The sequence below is a fragment of the Agelaius phoeniceus genome, chromosome 5 (genome assembly GCF_051311805.1).
Source record: "Agelaius phoeniceus isolate bAgePho1 chromosome 5, bAgePho1.hap1, whole genome shotgun sequence".
NCBI lineage: Eukaryota > Metazoa > Chordata > Aves > Passeriformes > Icteridae > Agelaius > Agelaius phoeniceus.
The window spans coordinates 50,720,434-50,741,045 of record NC_135269.1 but is presented as its reverse complement, the minus strand read 5'-3'; the positions used below and the strand labels follow the sequence as shown (position 1 = coordinate 50,741,045).

At 41.3% G+C, this 20,612-nt stretch overlaps 1 protein-coding gene across 3 annotated transcripts in view; it reads left to right on the top strand.

The window, feature by feature from the left end:
• The first annotated feature begins 1,312 nt into the window (after positions 1-1,312).
• The window catches only part of TSPAN12 (tetraspanin 12), a 41,310-nt gene continuing 22,010 nt past the window's right edge, over positions 1,313-20,612 (top strand). Inside the window, exons 1-4 of one of the 3 annotated variants that reach the window (XM_077178983.1) lie at positions 1,313-1,483; positions 1,850-1,986; positions 13,411-13,493; positions 14,123-14,258. In XM_077178983.1, coding sequence (XP_077035098.1) covers positions 1,921-1,986; positions 13,411-13,493; positions 14,123-14,258 — 285 coding nt within the window. In that variant the 5' untranslated portion in view covers positions 1,313-1,483; positions 1,850-1,920. Of the gene's footprint in view, positions 1,508-1,849; positions 1,987-13,410; positions 13,494-14,122; positions 14,259-20,612 lie in introns of all 3 variants that reach the window. The other 2 variants (XM_054632279.2, XM_054632278.2) reach the window with 2 other exon arrangements.

The window sequence follows — 20,612 nt, the reverse complement described above, 5'->3', positions numbered from 1 at the left end:
TGGATTTTGTGTGGTTTTTCAACAAAAGACATTATTTCTTCAAGAAACAGATTTTTCTTTGGCCTTACAAGAGCTAGATTTTATGCATTACATAAAATGTAGTGCATAAAATTTTTCCTCTTTCTCAGCTTTAACTAGCAGTTTTAAAAACAATCTTTATATATAATGAACTCGAGTATTTTCCTGTTCTAGTTAAGAAATAATTTTCAGTATATTTTCTTCTAATTTTTGTGATGGTGGCACTGCAACACCTTTATATGTATTAATGGAAAATTTGTTACTAATCTGCATGTAACTCCGAGTTTAAATATAATTCTTAGTTTTGAAATAATGTGTGTGTATACACACACATTGTAACAATACAGACATCAGTATCAATTAAATAGAGAATGTTTAGACTGGATATTGGGGAAAAAATTCATTACTGTGAAGGTGATGAAGCACTGGAACGGGTTGCCCAGAGAAGCTGTGGATGTCCCATCCCTGGAGGTGTTCAAGGCTGCTCTGAGCAACCTGGTGAAAGGTGTTGGCTGCAGAGGAGCAGAACACCTTTCGGAGGGTGTTGGAACTAGATGGGCTGCAAGGTTAAGAGAGGCTGGAACTAGATAATCTTTAAGGTCCCAACCCATCCTGAGATTCTACAGAATTCCTACCCTGAGCACCAGATGCACACAGACACTAATGGATTTCAGAAGAAGGATGACTTTTTTCAGCTCAGTTGTGTCATTTCTAAGTTCCACGTACATTACAGGGCAAGTCAATGATCATTTTTCCTAAATAACTACAGATTTTGACCATTTCTAGAATAATATCTCTCCAATATGATTGCTTTTCTAAATTTGCTGTTTAGCAAAGGGAGTGGGTGCTGGGCTGTAAATGACCAGATTTGGCTTTGATGTTGGCAAAGTTTAATTTCTGGCGCAGAACTTTGCGAGATGCCTGTGAAACACTGCAAACGCCTTTCGTGTGGCATTTGCCACCCTGGGCCAACGTATCACAAGATGGGGGGCTTCATGTCATTCAACCCCAGTCAGCCCATCGCTTCACATCTCCCCCGAAGGAAAAGCCACCAGCTCTGAAGCCCCGCCACAACGAGGGTGGCACAAGCGTGGGTGCCAGCGGCACAGCCCCGCCGGGGGCACAGCCCTGCCCGGGAACGGGGGCACAGCTCAGGAACCGGGGGCACAGCCCGGGAACCGGGAGCACAGCGCTGCCCGGCCCCGCCTGAGGCACAGCCCTGCCCGGGGTCTGTCCGCTCCCGGACGGCGCTGGCGGCGGCGCTAGGACCGGGCGGGCGGCGGCGCATGCGCGGGCGCCGCGGGCTGGCGGAGCGCTGCGGGCGGGGCGGAGGGGCCGGGGCAGCCGCGGGGCCGGGCCGGGCCGGGCCGGGCCGGACCTTCCCCCGCGCCCGCCGCAGGGCATGGGCGCCGCGGCTCCGCGCTGCGCTGCCGCGCCCCGGCCCCATGAGTCCTCGCCGGAACAAGTGAGTGCGGGAGGTGTCCGGGCGGTAAGTGGCCGCTGTCCCACGGCCGCCCTGCTCCCCAGGGCAGCGCGTCCATCCTGAGCTGAGAGGGAGCTGGCGTCCCCAGGCCGTGCCTCCGCTGCCCTCAGCTGAGCTCCGCTGTGCCCTGGGGTAGCCCGCGGCTTCTCCCTGCCCGCGCATGAATTATTTTTATGAGAACAGCTCGCCCCTCGCTGTCTCCGGGCGGGGCGGGAGGGGAAGGGAGGCTGCCGGGGGTCTCCGCGGGGCGCGGCCGGTCCGGGCTCGGCGCGGCTCCGCCACCTCCACCTGCGCTCTGGTCCCTCTGTAAGGCGGACTCACCCACCCTCTCCCCCTCTTCTCCTGCAGGGTGCCGGCGGCCCGGCCTCGGGAGGGAGGATGTGGTGAGAGGATGGGGCTGTGTCCCGCGGGGGCTCGCCATGGCCAGGGAGGACTCGGTGAAGTGCCTGCGCTGCCTGCTCTACGCCCTCAACCTGCTCTTCTGGGTGAGTGCCGCGGGCCGGGCCGGGCCGGGCAGGGCAGGTGCCGTCCCGGAGGCGAAGGGCGGGCACGGCCCCGGGCTGTCCGCGCTGGGCCGGGGCCGGAGGTGCCGCCCTGGTGCCCTTGGCCCCATGCCAGGCAGTTCCCGCAGGGGAGTACTTTTTACTGGGGAAATAAAATGCCTTTGGAAACCAGTAGGAAGTAAAATTGAATTAGGGTTACTCGTGGGAATTGGTGTACCTGTAATATGTAAAGAGGGGAATATTCACGGGTGGCTTCTTGACTAAGTGAGTTTCAGAGCATCCTGTGACCCAAGATGAACTTCAAGCTCTTGAAGGTACTGGAATAAAAGCCCAGAGTCTTTTTTGTGCATTTGGTGAACACATCCTAAGTGACAGGCAAGGCCTTTTGTTTTGAGGATTTCAGTCAAAGCTGTATTTATAGCAGCAGGGTTTCTCGCTCTCAGCACAAGTGGGTGTGATCAACTTTTGTTCCTTAAACTTTTGGAGCTCTGAAGAAACAGCAGGATGGATATTTTTGGAGTCCTCACTCATTTGCAAGAAATGAAATCTCTTTCACTTGAATAGATGAGATTTGTGCATAGTAAGGGATGACAGCGCATACCTGGGGCTCACACCAGGGCTGGCTCCTGAGGTGCTCTAGACTTGAATGATGCAGGGATGGGACCAAACCTAGTTTATATCTGATGTTTTTTTCTACCTGCATCCAGCTCTGGGATCCCCAACACAGGAAGGACATTGACCTGTTGGTGTGGGTCCCGAGGAGATCGTTAGAGGGGTGGAACAGCTCTTCTGCGAGGAAAGGGGGAGAGGATTGGGATTTTTCAGCCTGGAAGAGAGAAAGCTTTGAGGTGACCTATTTGTGGCCTCCCAGTACCTGAAGGGAGCCTACAAGGAAGATGGAGAAGGGCTGTTTACTCGAGCATGTAGTGACAGCACAAGGGGGAGTGGCTTCTAACTGAAAGAGAGCAGGTTTACATTACATATTATAAAGGAAGAAATTCTTACTGTGGTACCAGTGAGTCACTGAAACAGGTTGCCTAGAGAAATTTTGTCTGCCTCATTCCTGGAAGTGTTCAAGTTTTGAATAACCTGTTCTAGTGAAAAGTGTCCCTGGCCATAGCAGGGGCTTTGGAATTGACATGGAGTCCCATGATGACTGAAAACTAAGTGGAAATCAGAATATGAATGAGAGAGAAAACTGTTAAACAGCATGTGGAACAGAATGGTAGTTTTTGTACAAATTGATTGCTTTGTTCAAGCTGGGGTCACGAAGCCTTTGAAGTCCTGAATAAAACTGTACAGAACACTGTCTGGTGAAGTCTGAGTGTCAAGCTCTTGGAATAGAACATCTGAAGTAAGCTTCAAAGTGTGTCCTGTGTGCAGCTGTCCCAGTATGTGTGATAGGACTTCAGCATTTGTCTTTGCCAGCTTGATGAGGATAGATAGTACATATGAAGCTACTTAAGATTACACAAATGGCTAGTCTGATCATGAATACTGCTGAAAAAGCTGAAGGTGCAGATGGTGGCTGCAAAACACTGCTGTCTGTGTTATTTGGTTGGTTTTGGTGCCTGTGGAAGCAGAGGAGTGAGAGAACTTTGTCAGTCACTCTGCTGCTATCCTTGTAGATTCTCCATAGTATTGGTTGTAAATGTACAGCTGTATGCTCTGTTTGAAAATAAACTTATTTTACTGAACTCAGCTGATGAGCTGTGATGTACCTGTGTGTGCATGAGAGGGAGGCAGGCAGGATGTGTTGTTACAATGCTTTCTGTCACTTTTGACCTAAAGTCTGCTGAGCTGTAAATACTCCATAAGCAATCAGCTGAAAGGCCAAGGCTCTATTGTAGTGGGTCATCATGTTTTATAATGGACCAGTAAATGTACTGCCTTTTCTGCTCCAGAAAAACATTGGTTTTGTGGAAGTGAGTGGATTGGTATGTCAGGCCCTGCAACTTGCAGAAAGCCTTTCTTCTTACAAGATAGAAATAAATTCATCATCAGTGCTCTAACAGTTGCTTATTAAGTGACTGGTGTTGGTCATAGACCTGATGATACCCTTCTGGAAGCTTTTTCCATGGTCAACTGAAGCATGCATCTGACTGCAGTATTTCTCTTTCATAGCAGTGGAAGTTGCATTTTCAGGACATCCTCAATCTTCTAATTTTTTTTGGCTGTGTTTTTTTTGACAGTGCCCTGGACAAGGAATATCCTTCAGACTAAATCCTGCAGTTAACATTTGGATTCATTCTTCTGCAATCTTCAGATATATTTATAAATGGGTATCACTTCTTAGCATAATTTGCAAGACTGAGGCATCCAACTTGATGCTATGTTCTGTAACACTACTATTTCCAGTATATTAAATTCTGGGCAGCCTAATAGAAGAGAAGACCTCCAAAAAGGCATGGTTGGGTGTTTTGTGGTCAAGGCTTAGTGCTTAGCTAAGCAGCCTATTTTAGCGGTTCTTGAGGGAAGACGTGTTCCTACTGCTGTTCTTAGGGACAGTGCTGGTCTTTGTTATATCTAGATAGCGTGTGTGTTGGGACTTGGAGAAATTTAGTTTTGGTGGCTTTTCAAATATGTTATATGCAGTTTATGAGACTGCAGGGTTTTTCCTTCTGGTGGGGACTTTGCTGGGTTGGGAAACTCCTGATGCTGTCCCAGCTCAGTAGCAGTCCTGGGTGTAACATGAGTATCCTCATTCATTTTGAGCACTAAATGACTTGTCCTCACAAAATCCCTCTTTGCCACGCTTTGCAGTGCTGCCACTGTTCTGTATTTTGCTGAATACAGAACAGTGGTTGTTTTCCTAGTCAAACCATCTTTGCAGGCATTTATACTAGGCAGACCTTCAGTCAGAGAACCATGGTCAGCCTCTAATAATGGCACAGACATATCACAGGAGATATTGGAGTGCAAGTATCCCCTGTGGGTTGTGCTAGAACAGGAACTGGCAAATGGTGCTGAATACAGGGAAAATTCAGCCTCCTGGCTGCTTACAGTAGTAGGGGATTAAGCAAAGCAGTAGTTTTGAGATGAACAGGTTTGTTCTACTTTCCTTTGCAGCTTAGCCATGTATGTTCTTTAAAAAAAGTTATTAATAGTTGAAATAGATGAACTAGATAGTGACAATAATGCAACTAAAAGCAATACAATAGTTTTACCAATTTTTTGGAAGAAAAGTGAAGTATAACGTTGCAGGAAGTGCATGAAAAAATCTGTATAAACTTTCTGTCTTGAGAAAACTAAAAACTTTTTTTTTTTTTCCTGGTGAGCATGTGAGGCAGGAGCAGCTGCTGTTGTGTGGCTTGTAATTGAGGATGACTGTACTGTAGTGCTGCGGACAAATCAAGGTTGTAAGTTGCAGTTGACTGTGTCACAGGTGGTAAGGATCTCGTAACTGATGATTAATAGTGTCAGTGGATGTTTGAGCCAGGACAGTGATGGTGCCACTTTTCTTTCACCTCGTGATTTTTGTGCCTAGGGATATGCTGTTTCTGTTGAGCAGTGTTTAAGATTTCCTTCAGCAGTACCATTTAATTTCACTTGTGTGCTTGCAGGCAATAAACACTTCTGGCAGGTAGTGGAAATTGTTTGCATCTATCTCAAGCTTGTGTTTGTGAACAAAGTTTAAAAAAAAATCACATAAAATGAAAGTGGAGCATGTTTCCAGTTAGTTTTCTGTTTGAGTACTTTGCACGCTTAAATCTAGTTTTGCCTATGAGTTTTCCATTTGAGTACTTTGCACACTTAAATCTAGTTTTGCCTATGTGTACTAATTGAGAACTCAGAGCAAGTGAATATGAGTGTTGTGCTAGGAAGTAACTAAGGGTGGTTGGAAGCAGTGATATTTTATTTCCTGTTTTATCCAACTTCAAATGCATGTGTTGAATCTTGTAATTTTTTTGCTGTATTTTTCAAGTCCATTGTGACATGAGAAAGAAATCAGTCTATCCTGCCTTCTGTGAAACCAGATTCTGCATAGAGGTTGTTTCTCCTGTGTTTTGACTTCCACTCTTGTTGGTGGGATTTGTAGATACTTGGAATGAAAATTTTGGGGCAATGTTTTAAGTGGCAAAGAGTATCCATTGAAATGAACACTGCCTGGCCAGGTACCTGTAGCACAGTAAACTGTGTTTTAGGCTAATATCCTCTGATTTTAGAGACTGCAGTTTAGACATGTGGAATTAAAACCTGCTTTTCTTAGCATTCTTTGTATAAAGAAAATAACTGTGGCTTCTGTGGGAATATGCTGTCTTTTTAAAGGAATGCTTTCAACAGAGAAAGCTATAGGAGGAGTTTTAAAGGACCAGAACTATTTTTAATTCTGGTATTTGAGAAATCTCTTACTTTTTGGTTTCTTTAGGCTGTAATATTTATACAAATTGTTAACGTCACTAGATTATGTCCTAACAAAGTAGAGTTCAGCCATAAGTTAACTTTGTGTCTACCTCTATATAAATTTTTATTCCAAGTATCTTTGTAGGTGATGTGGCTCAACCTGAGTGGCATATCAGCTGTGAATTGCTGGATCAGTTTCTGGAAAACTGTCCTGAAATAGAGTGGCTTAATGTGCTAATGGAAATGGAGAAAACAAACCCAGACCCCACCCAAATGTTAGAAGTTGCATTAATATGCTTTTTAATTGCCATTCAGAAAGAAATGAACCACAGGCACTTTTTTGGTAATACAATTAACTCTGTGGAACTCATTGCGTCAACCTGGAGGATGAATCACAAACCTGGGCTGACAAGATTTGCGCCCATAGCTCAGGGGGAAGGAAAATTTCAAGCTATTTATACTGGTAGACCACAATCTGGAGCAAACTGGAAGGTTCCATCTGGCATGTAGGTACTTGTACATTTTTTCTTTCTTTAAATTCACATCTTCTTTTGTAGAAAGGAGCTATCCAGTTACTCATGAATCTCCAGTACCCTGTGCCCAGTATGCTCCTGTACCCTGAAGATTGTCATCTTGAGTCTGTGACAGGCTCTAGACAAGGCTCATAGAATAATAACAATTTTTAAAATATCTTATAGCTATTTCACGAGGTGTAGGGGACAGTTTAATTTTGTGCATTTTTATAGGACTATGTGATTTAAATAAAAATGCATTTTAATCATCTTTGTGTGCTCATGGGTATTCATGTGTAAAACAAGAAAGTTAGGTATAAACCCACTAACAGCTAACATGTAGTCCTGTGGATCATAGGAAACACATGCTCTTTTTAAGTGTGTGTGCATGTATATATATATATGTATGCTGAGTTTAAAAATAATTTTCCTGCATCTCTGAGATTGACTACTGTCCATGTGTGCATGAATAAAAGCAAACTCTTAAAGAAACAAAATTAAGAGTATATTGTATATACGTGAAGGCACATCATGGTGATGTGTGGATTGTGATATGGATTGGGATACTTGACTTGTGAGCATTGCTCTGGATTACCTGTGATGAGCAGCACATGCCTGTTCCTCCCCAAAGCAAAAGATGTCTTGACTGTGAGATGATTACTTTTGAGGGAAAAGTGGCACAAGTCATGTCCTAACAATAAGTGCATTGCCTGAGTAGTTGTAGAGAGGGTACTTGAAGAAATATATGCACTTCTTTATCACTCTTTGCTTTTAATGTACCCTTGTGCTACACAGCCCAGAGGTTGATGTGGGTCTGTCACACAGTAGGACTGTACCTCAGCTTTGTTTGCGTGCTTGGGCTCTTGTTCTTTCTACTGTGCTTGCTCTGGGCACCTTGAACAGCCACCTGCTGAAAAACTGGCTCATGTTCCCTGGGAGGGTGACCTCTTAGCAGCCTCTCAGTGCTCCTGCAGTTGCCTTACTGCAAAGTGTGCAAGTTCCAGCTGTGCCAAATGTGGAGCAGGTTGCTAACTCACTGTTGCAGCTGTGCAAGCAAACCCAGATTCAAAGTGCAAATACGAACGTGCTTCAGCTGTTTACTGATGTGGGAGGGGACCAAGGCATTACCTTGTAGGAAGCTTAACTAAAATGAAATGTTGGAATATCTATAGAATCAAAGGTGCTTTTTTAGGAAATAGGGGATTTCCCTTTTTTTTATGGGGAATTCTTTCTCTAATCATTTAAGTTTTGCCTGGTAATACAGAAAAACAAAGCCTCTTGTTTCCCCTCCTCCACCCTTATATCCCTCTGTCCCAAAAAAATGTAGCTCTCTGTTTATCCATCTTTCTGAGTTATCTGTGTTTGTTCAATGATCTGAATATTGAACCTAATAGTGAAAATCCTGTAAAAGCATTACAGCATGCTCATGACCTTGTAGTGATGTATCCCCTCTGTCCTTTGGTAAGGGTAAGTCATAGCTCAGACTACCCAAATCAATTTTAACAGGAAGGTTTTCACAAGGTTTGTGTTTTGGGTTTTGTTTGTGGTGAGGTTTTTTATTTTGTTGCCTTTTTTTTTAACTAAAATTGTGGGACATATTTTGATGAATGTTGCCATATCTTGGAAGTCATTTCCTTGTAGCCAGAAACCTTTTCATGCAAAGCAGGTTGCCCTGTCGTGCTGTTAGTGTTTCATTATGGATATCAGATGTGGCCTGAAGATGTTTACCCCATCTGTTAGAATAAAAACGATCATGTGTGACTTTTGGTATGGAAGATACTTTTAATCTTTCCTCTGATTTAATATTTAAAAAATATTCTGAAATTTGAGCAAGAGTAAAATGAATGTGCTAGAATGTTCAAATGAAAAAAAATGATGAGAGTGTGAACACAGGTGTGGATATAGCAAGATCAATTGGACTTGCTCCCTTAAAGATGGAAATCCATGTTCATTTATTAATTGGAAATGCAGATTTATTTTCCAGTTTAGATATGGCCTCAGAGACACTGGGAGTAGAAATTTCAAAATAATGGCTTAAAAGATATACTTAATGAATTGCAGATGATTTTATATTTTAATTTTGATGTCTAATATATGTAAGAGAGTTCCAAAGACAATTTAAACTATGCTTGCAAATGATCGCTCCAATAGCTGAAGTCTGTTGTTGGATATTTTAATTGAGTTGTCTGACAAAGCTTTAGTAGCTTTAAAAACTTTACATTAGAAATTAATTTGAAAATGTAATATATTATTGTGTGCATATTGCTCATATATAAAAATAGAATTTTTATTTTTTTAGAATATTACATAAATTCAGTCAGTGTGAAAATATATTTAAAATAGAGCATTACAGTAGCATCATTGTGAACTCCTCAGTGTCATGTTGATGGCTATACAACATACTGTGACAGTTCAGAATTGAATCCATGGTGACTTTTGCAGCCAGCTGCAACAAATAAACATATTTTATGCTTACTATCATATCATATTTACAGCACAGCAGACTGGCTGTCATCAGAGAAGCTTGAATGAGAACTTTTTGGGGAAATGATGTTACTGCTAATGTGAGAATTGTCTTAGCAGTTTTGTCATAAACTTGTGTTCTTTCATCTGATTGCTTGATACAGATTTTAACTGTATTATACATATGAATCTGTTTTGAAGCAGTGACTGAAGTGGGGACTGCCAGTTTTTTGGGGCCACTGTTTTACCATCTTTCAAATGAACCAACAATAGCTGTAATCAGGACCTTGCTCTTGCCCATGGCTTCTTGAAAATCACTTGGCAGTGAATTGCAGTGATGTGCCTGCTGATACTTGCTGGTGGGTTTGGATGTACACCAAGGTTTTTGGGGAGGCTGTTAATTGTTTCTGCCTACTGAGTGCCTGGACTCAGTATATATATACTGCTGGTGTTGATGGACTTCTTGTGCTGCTGTCTGAAGATCTGCATGTACTGTAGGTGGTGTGAAGTGGTGGATGCCTGGAGCTTTCTTGATGTCATCTGGCACTTGAGGATGTTTAGTGCTTTTACGGGGCTGCACATCTGCACATTGATTCAGCAGGAGGCTGTGGAGGCCAGACATGTGTGTTGTGTTCTTGCTGTGATTCCATTGTGGCTATGGAGCAGGTGAGCAAGTGGATTGATGGATGGGAGCTAGTACTTGATAATCTTTTGTCACTAAAATTTATCAGTCATTATGCAGGACGGTCTGGTGTTGCAGAGGCATCTTTCATCCGTCAGGGTGTTGCTGCCCTGAGGCTCACTTCTGCTGATCAGAGGGGATACAACTTTTTCCCCATCATTTCCTTCTGTTAGTGAAGAGCTACCAAGCACTTGCTGGCTTATATGCTGTGAAATACACATTTTTTAATGAACTTATTTCTGAATTGCTATTTTGAGTTATCAGTTTGTTCTTTTACTGGCCTCTTTTTTTCAAGAGGAGCCTCTTGAGTATTTGCCTTCACTTTCTGCCCCATGCCTTTCTGCCACCCCAGCTGGACACTGTTACTGACTGTCATGCCTGTGAATGAAGTGTGACACAACATTCTGGCTTTCAGGTCATTCAGAGTAATAATTCACTTTGGACTTTCTTGAAAATACAGTGCCCAAAGGTGCCTCACTAGGCATTTGATTGGCAGGAGAGTGTTGCAGTGGTAATCTGTGTGTAACATCTGTTTAGCAGTGAGGTAAGGCAATATGCTTGCACTTTTTTCAGAGTCATGCTGACCTAGATCTTGTGCATTTTAAGAGTAGCAGAAGTTCAGTAACACCTGAAGCAGTTAATGGTGGTGAAAACATGCCACGAACAGGGTAGGTGAGTAGTCGAGCAGTAGCCTGGCTTTCACAGCCTTTGTAGGTGGAATGTTCTTGCATGTAATTTGCATCAGCAAGAAACAATAGTAATTGTTAGTTATTAATATTAAATGAGAATAGCCAGGGAGAATCTAAATGGCTAAAATATTTCTGAATTATGCAAGAGGCCTTTCATAGAGAGTTTGTTCTTATGAACTGAAATGGTGTTCATGTGGTTATATTATTGGTGGAGGTTATGTTTCCTAGGCTGAAGGAAGCAGTCCTTTTCTTCCAGCTGCTGTTCATAAATGAAGGAGGAGTCACATTTTCTGATGTGATCATTGAGCATTTCTGTAGAAGTCACATGGCCATGTGTTGGCCTCAGCTTGGTGATGTATCTGCCTAGATTTTCCATGGATTTTATGTGGGCAAAAATACATATCTAGGTAGAGAAAACTCAATTTTGGCAGACAGAATAGAAATTAAAGTTCTTGTTATTCCTGATTTGCCTTTGCATGCAAGTCCTTTTCTTCTAGCCAACTGAATAATTTTCTTAGTGACAAGACTCTGCTCAGTACTTTGGTCTTCAGGAAGTCCTTTCTGTCCCCTGTGCCTTTTACCTGTTTGCTCTGTGATCCCCCTGTTGTCTGTGACTAACCTGCATGCTTCAGTATGCTGCCAGATCTTACCTCTGCTGAAAGAGCAGTTTATCCTTCCTCGAAATCCACCACCTCTCACTGCTGTGTACAATGTGTTGCCGCATGCTGACGGCTGAAACAAAATTGGTGCAGCCTGAGAGTGCCTAATAGACAGCAAGGAGCAGGCAGTCCACCAGTCTGGTATGTGAGGAGGAATATTCCTTAGAAAGTGATCATTTTTCTAGTACTGCTCTTCTAGCAGGACCATCTGGCTCTTCCTGAAAGTTCCTGAGCAGTGGTTTGATGGACTTCTCACTTCTGAACACCGCTGTTGTAAAATCAAGTAACCAAATCAGGTTACATCTTAAATATTTTACCATAAACAGAGTGGATGTGTGAGCTAATGCTTTTCTGTGTGCGTCAACAGGCCTTTCAGGGAGATGTGGAGGGTTAAAAATGTTTTGTATTGCCTTTTAACAGCAAGAAAGTAGGCTGGCTGTGGGTAGTCTGCTTTACCTCTGTAGTGTTTCTGACTGCTTGTGTGGTTATGTTTGCCCGATGCTTTCTTAGGCGATAGGTGGGAGGAGTTTATTTAGGAGGAGATTCCAGTCATCTTGTTTTCCTTGTTCCTGCAGCTTCCTGCAAATAAGACAATAGAAAATGTTCTTTACTGTTACTGTTTCACCAGCCAAAACAGATCCCACGGAGTATAAAGAACAGGAGTGAATATTGTAGACATGTAGCACGCACTAGCTTCCAGGAGTATGCTTGCAGCATGCCAAGCACCCAGCTCCTGCAGGCAGCACTCACAACCAGGGCAGTGCCTGTACTTTGTGCATCAGATCTGGAAAGCAGGAAGAAGCTTTGGGATAGCTGCTGGGACTCCTGTGAAATCTTAAAGGCAGAAGTAATTTGCTGTGGGCATGCTGCAGGCTAGGAGCCAGTATGGAAACAGAGTGACTTTTCCTATTAGGTTTGAACCACTTAACTTGTTCTTCAAAACACCTCTAGGGAAATATGAGGGCATGTGAGAAGCTAGATGTTGAGGACCACAGGGGAGATTAGCGCTTCTTACTGGTTTAAGAAACTGTAAGTATAATGCTGATGTGTCCTGTCATACTCCTATGCAGTTCTGAAAACAGTAGTATTCAGGAAAGTCAGCATGCTTAGGACTCCCTCCCTCAGCAAGGCAGTGATGATTCTGAGGTCCTGCCTCTTCTGTGGCTCAGGCCCAGGTACTCCTGTGAAAGTGTGTGAGGAGCTAGAGCCTTGTCCTCTGCTGCAGCAGTGGCAGAGATGGTGCTGTCACAGTGTAGAAGGTTCTGAATGTGTTCTTCAGATTTGGCTTCTCAGGAAAATCAGAGGGCAGAGCTTCTCCTGGTGTGCTGAAGTGTACGATAGCATCTGGTGACAGAAATCCATGTCTGCTGAGGTGGTGGCAATTCTAGGTGGGGAGTTCTAGCTCAGTCTTGGGGATTTACTTGCTATGGGAGCGGTCCTGGTGGAAGTGTAGTGGCTTTATGCTTCTGAAGTGTCTGACATGTAAGATACCCAAATGCTTTATATGGTTTAAAATTGAAATGCAGTTAGTTTTATTTTCATTTTATGGCTCAGGAAACTGAGATGTAGTGTTCATGGTGTGACTGTGTCAGAATGAGCAAGAGAATCAGATTCTTCTAAATTTAACCCAAGATAAATCTCCTCTCTTGAGTGTCAGTGTATCAAGACTGTTGTATCAGGTTTTTCTTCACTAGCTGTGTACCTGGGCATGGCTTCATGGTTTCCTGCAGAGTGATGTGTATCACTTGTTAGCCCTGAAGAGTCACTGATTTTAGCAGTGTAAGCACTCCCTGTTGTTTCTATGGTATGTTGTGCAGTGGTGGGAGAGGAGCCAGCAGTAGCATCACTTTGTGGAAAAGATTATTGTCACTGGCACCCTAATACTTGGGCAGCAAACCAATTCTAAGCATATAGAAGTACAGTTTTGGGGACAGTATGTTGTTCAAATAAATGAATGCATGAAAGATGTTAGTGATGATTAATCCTCTACTTAAATTATGAATGATCTTGTAATTTGTGTTAAACACATGATAAATAACTTAATGTTTTCTTTTTAGTTGATGTCCATCAGCATATTAGGGGTTTCTGCTTGGCTGAGAGACTACCTGAATAATGTTCTCACTTTAACTGCAGAAACAAGGTAAAGCTTTAGTTAAACTGCTAATCTGTGTGGGTTACTGATTAGGGTAGATGTTGTTCATTCTTTGTGGTAAGCTTCTTAATTAGGACTTGTAGAATTGAGAATCTTTCAGTTAAACTGAACATTCATGTATTGGAAGGTGCATTTTTTGCTCCAGTTTCAGGCACCAGTTGAAATTAGAAAAAGGGGAAAGGTAGGGTTTCAATCATGTGCCTTTCTCTTCTGACAGGGATCAATTTTTGGTCTGTTGACAACATGTAATCAAATTATATTACTATTACTTTTGAATACTTTATTCAGTCCAGGGATTTAGAAATTCTATTAATTTTATTACAGCAGTGCTTATGAGCCCTGGTGATGAAACAGGGCCTCATTGTGCCTCATACTGTGCAAGTGGAGGACAGGAAGATTACCTTTGCTCCAGAGAGGTTTTGGGCAGTGCAGTTTTTGGTACCTAAATGCAGCATTAGACTTTAAAACCATGTTGAAGAGCTTTTTGTGAAATGTGTAAGGTGCTGGAAAAAATGCATCTGCTAATCACCATTTTATTCTTAATGGCTGTGTTTTTTTCTTTTATATAATTTTTTGTGATTGTGCTTGTTTTGATTATTGTTCTGATTGGTTTTTAGGGTGGAGGAGGCTGTCATTTTGACTTACTTTCCTGTGGTCCACCCAGTTATGATTGCAGTCTGCTGTTTCCTCATCATAGTTGGAATGCTGGGATACTGTGGAACAGTGAAAAGAAATCTGTTGCTCCTTGTCTGGGTATGTTTCATAACTTCTGTTTTGTTTCAGGAGTGTTAGAAAGTTTTTAATCCACAGGCACTAGATAAATACTGATTATTTTTTATTACCCTCTTGAGTTACGGTATCGGTGAGGAATTGTAATTGCAAAGCACACAGTAGGAAATAATTTATTGCCTAGACTGCATTATGCTGTGACTGAAGGACAAGCAGTGTCTCAATTGCAAACATTGACTTCATTTAGTAGAGGAGCTGCTGAAGGGAAAAATAACTCAAACTCTTCAGTACTAATAATTATAGGGACGTGAGTCTGAGTACTCTCAAATAAACCCGTATGCTACTGTTTTGACTCCTAGCTGAGCAACAGCTACTTAACCTAGACTTTGCATTATTCCACTGCTGACTGTGTGTGTAAAGTAACAGCACTTGTAGGTGATGAAAGTTAATTCTGAGTATGTTCAGAAGCTTTGTTTTCTCTTACATGGATGTGGAATTTTGCAGTTGCATTTGGTTGCGAGCAAGTTTAAAAATAAATTCCAAATACCCATGTTTTTCCTTCATTTGAAGAGTATATAACTGAGCTGACATCAGCTGAAATCTAGTAGTCTCTCCTGCACAAAGCTTTGTGTATAGTTTAACTGTGATGTGGCTTTGACTGTCAAGGGAGCCAAACACCATGTTCTTCATCTGGAAGTCAGTGAATTTGGGGACAATTAAAGAAACAGTCAACCAAAAAAAATGCCACTCCAACAAAATCCCATCAAGTTCACACAAATTTTAAAGGTTTAGAGTTAAAATTTTTACTCTGTTGGCAGTACTGAAATCCAGGAGATCAAAGAGTGCCATGTATCTGTATGCTTCTTAAAAGTGTAGCTGTAGCTCTTTGCAGAATTGGACTCAGTTTTTTAACATGAGGATAAGCAGGATTCCGAGCACTCTGTAAGTCGAAGAGAGCAGGAGCAATGAGGTTTATCAGAGGTTTATCAGACTTGACTACTGTAATTGCAGTAGGAGAAATCAGACAGCTAGAACCCTTCAGCTCTTGGAATATCCAGGGTCCCATGCAAGTAGAGTTGGGCTCCTGCTGTTTTTTCACTGCACTATGTGTTGGATTCTCACAGAGTGCATTCAGTTGAATTTTTCTTGTGGATCTGTGCAGGCTTAAGTATGTGACACCTAAACCTCACAGATTTTGCACAAAATGACCATAAAACACCATAAGAAATTGGCTGAGATTTATGGAACCTTTGCTTTTCTCTAACAGAAATATTCTAACTGCAGAATAAACAGTTCCTAATCTTCACCGTGATCTTGTATTAAAATATATTTTTTTAAATCTTATTTGAGAGGATTAGAGAAAGCTTTATTTGATATTTCCAGCTGAATGTCTGTGACAGAAGTGTCCCCCAGTTGCAAGAGGGCAGTGCTGTTTCTCCTTTTGGATATTTTGTTCAGCCTGTATGCAGTGTGAGGATTGTTCTTTCAAAACTGTTTTAGTGGGGAAAACTCTCATTTAAATCTGAACATGTTAGAGTAACAGATTAGTCATGCATTTTTTATTTCTAGATCTTAACATTGTGATGTTGAAATCAATGGAGACAAGTTCTAAGACAATTACTTAGTTATGGGCATGTGTGTAAGAGTAATGGATTAATGTAATTTCATACCATACAATTATTTCTCTAGTAGTCTTTCTTACATATCTTAAAAGGGCTTTGTATATATTTTTGTTTCATCAAAACAGTGAAAGTATTAAAATACAATAAACTTACTAACCTTAAGGGTCTTTGTAAGGGTCCAAGATTTCTTTCATAATTTGTGCTTTATTTTATAGTGGTGGTAGTTTTTAATACTAATTCAATTAATTAAAAGGTAAAAGTAACTATATGATGTTGATCAGTGCCACATGGTATCTGGGAAAAAAAAGAGCTATTTTTAGTATAAGCTTTGAAAAAACCCACCTTACTACTTGAAGAGATAATAAAGTTAAAACTAGTTTTGACCTTCAGTTTATTTACACTGCAAGTGAAAAGAAGAAATAATTTATAGCCTTTAGTACCATCTGGAAATAAATAATTTGAAGTGTGTTTAGGCAGTCAAGTTAAACTAAATCAAAACAAGACATTTCTATCATTTTATGTTGCAATATTTCATTTTCAGGAGCTTGAGATTTGCTCTTGCTAAAAAAACTGATAAGCAAAACTAAATTATATCTTTCTAAATATGTCATTGTCTTTGATTGATTGTCAAATGAATGCTGTTATGTTATACCATACAGAAGTATGCCGACATAAGTCAATGCTTCATTCATCAAACTAATCAGAAAACTGATGGATCAACAAAATGAGCTTTTGTTCAGCCAGATGAACTAAAAGAAAAGAACCTTCATGTAAAATATTAACAACCTCTTCAATCATGCTTTTAGTCTTCTTTTTGAAGTACATGAAAGCCATAATGATGGCATGCACAGATAATTGGATGCAAGTCGTGACGTTCCTGGCAGCATACTCATTGCAAGTGCTGATGTTAATTGAAATGGATTTTTGGAAAATGTAAAAACAATAAAATAAATACAGTGTTCGGTTTTAATACATTTGAATACATAATCATTTTCATTTCATTCTTGAAATTTTGTCTTGGAGTTAAATGCTTGAAACATTTCTGTCTTCACGTGGGGGCATAAGTGTAGATCAAACTCATGTTTGCTCAGCTTAATAGTAGGAAAATGTAAAACCTCAGTCTTCTGAGGTGCGTGCTCTGGACTTTCAGTAGAACCAGCATTTTAAAGCTATGATCATTTAATTTTAATTTCTTCAGAAATATGTCCTGAAGGGTAGCTGGTCTGAAGAGTCCACGTGTACCTTGAGTTTCTATATTTTTGTGTGTGTGATGCACCAACATTCTCATGTAAAAGTAGCTGTGATGCCAGCCTAAAGGGGAAGATCTGAGCTCTTTGAAGTCACTGACTTGGATGCATGAAAATTGCAAGGATGGGAGAGTCCCAGTTCTATGGTGGTTGGTACAGTTCTTTCAACAAGATTGCTTCTGGATTTGAAAAAAAAATACTTTGCCTCTCGTCTTCGGAGGCTCTGTTTTGGATTGTTTTCAAAGTTTCTTGTGCACTTTGCCTAACTGAAAAAACCCAAACCCTAACGAAGTGCATATACTCTTTAAGAGTAGTAATGTAAGGATGTGGGTGGGTTGTTTTGGTTTTGTTTGTTTGTTATTTTTAAATTTTGTTTGGTTTTTGTCTGTTTGGTTTTGTTGTTGGGGGGGTTGTTTATTTGGTTGGTTTTGTTGTTGTTGTTTGGGGAGTTTTTTGAATTCTTGTTCTGTTAAAATAACAAAAGTAAGCTCTGGTGCTTGACAAGAAGAGCTTCATGAAAATCTTACTGGAAAATAATTGCTGGCTGAAATTTTCATTGCAAGTTTTTGTATTTTTAACCATGACTTTTCTGTAACTGCAGCATTCAAACAGCACAGGATTCAAATTTGTGTGTGTTTTCACAAAGGGGAAAATGATTAGAAATATTTGATGGTCAACTGGGCAAATCCTGTTACTGATTTTTATCACATAGTTGACAGAGTAATAAATATTCCTCAGAACTAAACATTGTTAGACCCTGTTGGTGTGTGGTTAAACAGCTTATTAATTCAGGTCTGGTGGAACCTGGTTATAAATTGGACCCTGGTGGACTAAGCTGTGTATTGAGTTGAAACAAAACGAGACAAAATGTCATTAAACTTATGGTTTCTGTAAGTCTATCTAAAGAATGCTGAGCTGAGATACTGTTGACTGTATCACCTCTTGTGGCAAATTCTTACACATAAACCCATTTCAGTCCATGTGGATGCAGAGGTGACAGGGTTGATTAAATTTGGACATCTGCTATTTTGCAAGATACCAATAATTGCTAATGTTTTCTTCCTAGAAGGCATTCTTACTCTGTGTGAAATGTTAACTGCTCTACAGTACCACAGCATCAGCTATTCTGTAGTACTTATGACTACAGTTGGCAGGAATTAATATGAGACTTTAGTGATAACAAATTTTGTTGTCTGTTTTTTTTCCCTTTTTGTGGCAGCATGTGTTTCTGCAGTAATAAATACATAGTATAGGTTATTTGCTCTGTAGTAAGAGAGGATATTCATTCCTATCCGTGTGGACTCTTAGCACAGTTACAGCTGCTCCAGTACCTTGTACTAACATTTGGCACTGGAATTGTTATTTACCAACCAGAAGTATTTCTAAATTATTTAGATACCAAGGATTGAAGGGAAGAAACAGCTAACAAACATACTTGGTGTAAACCCGTGGAGTTTAGTATTAAGCTGGACAGACTGAGTTTGTATTTTGTGGCTTTTATCAACAGCCCATTTACAAATGTGCTATGAGTGGGAGAAAGACAGAGATTCACAAGAAAGGTTGGCCTACCTTGTTTGAAAGACTGGTTTAAATGTGTTTATAATACTGTAGTTCAGGTTTGATGAGAAAACAGTACTCTGCTAAACCTCAGTTTTAGATAGCCTAACTAAGGGGCTGGACATTAAGCTTGCGTTGTGAAGTGCTGCTTGTTTAATGTTCCACTGGTAAGAGAAAATACACTGAAAGTTCACCAATTTTTATTATACCCCAGTATATGAGCAAATTTCTCAAAAAAATAGAGTATTTTTTTTCTATATTTCTAACTTTGAATTCAAAGGTAAACTCCTGGAGATGATGCCTGTACTAATTACATAGTTTTGCCTTGAAATGGAGAGCAAGTGTCTTCCCTATTTAGATCAGGATTTTTAAGGTTCAGACAAGTTTTTTGATTCCGAGATGGATTTTGGTGATGCCACAGTGTCACCACAGAACTAAGCCAGGCTTTGCAGGAAAGTGTGCACTCTCTAGGGCTCCCATCTCTGTGGAGTGGAATACATTGGTCCTGGGGTTCAGTGCCAATCTCTGTCTTCCTGTGTAAGCATGGTGCATTTTGTTGACCTTGTCTTCCCTGACATAAATAAATCCTTGCTGTGTATGTCCTTAAAAGACTTTTTCAAAGGCAGATGCTTTGAAACAGTTCCTAATTTCCTTGAGTGGGAGAGGGAGCCTAGAGAGGAGACAAGAGCTGCCTGGTCGTGTGGAATATTGGGAGTTGTGTAGTGATGAAGGTGCTGCCTGCAGAACACAGCAAGCAAGAGCAGCTGTGTGTTTGAGCAGCATGGGGAAGCATGACAGGAATTGAACTGGTAGGAGTGTCCAGGTCTTCTTGCAAGTACTTGACTTAAATCCAAATGTTTGCTGTGATCATGGTGATGATCTGCTGCTTTCATCCAGGCACTGAGCAGCTGCCTTGAATGCTCAGCAGTGTTGCAATGCAGCACTATTTGGTGCTGTTATCCAGCAGCTCCAAGTAACAAGAACTGTCTGGCCTCTTGAGGGCAGTTCAGGGAAATGCATTTGACTTAGGATAGCAAGGTTGGGTAGTGCCATTAGGAGGCCATGAATTTTAATTCTTTTCTGTATATTTCTTCAATAGTGAAGAGACCTTTGCTCTTGCTTTAGGAAGGAGGCACAGTGCTGAAGGGTAGATAACTATTGGCAGTAATTTCATGGTTTCAGTGTTTTCTGCATGACACATGCTGTCTGGTCTCCTGTGCCATGCTTTTTACTGCCTGCCCTTCTTCTAGGCTCACTTGATGGGAAGTGACTGCTTTGGTTTTGGGGACTTATATCATGAGTGTTCATTTGACTCCATGTCACTGTGTTTGGCCTCACAACCTTTTGGAGCAAGCCTTGTAACTCTTCCTTGTTCTTGTTTTCCCTCATTGCCACATGTTACACTGTTAATACTGCTTCTTCCCAACAAGTTCTTGAAGGTCATTGATGCCCAGGGCAGTAGAGGAGAATGAAACACCACCAGAACTGAAAAAGGCTCTGGAATAATGCTCCAAGGTCAAAAGAGGAGGGAAGATAGTAATAAAAGGGTTGGTTAAGTAATGGACGTGGGTACCACAAAACTATAGAAAAGACATGGACTGAAATGCTTGTAGGTTCAAGGCACTGGGGTTGTTGAAGGGTAGAGAGCTCTGAGTGATACCAGGATGGGAGTGAGGGCTGCTGCATCTTTACTGAGAAAAGATGGGGAGCTGCTGAGATAATATATGGCCTTGCTGCCATAGTGTGGGGTTTTTTCCCCATCTGTCCTTTCCAGCTCTTGTTTTCTCATTGCTTGTTTGCTCAGGTTTTTTTCTCTGCAGAAATTAATAGGAAATGGGAGAAGTTCCTAAGAGCAATGAAGGAGTATATGAATCCACAAAGCCTAGCCAAATCTCTGTGTCTTGTGTGAGGCACAGCCCAGCCTAACTGGTGGGGTATGCCTTGCTGTTGTT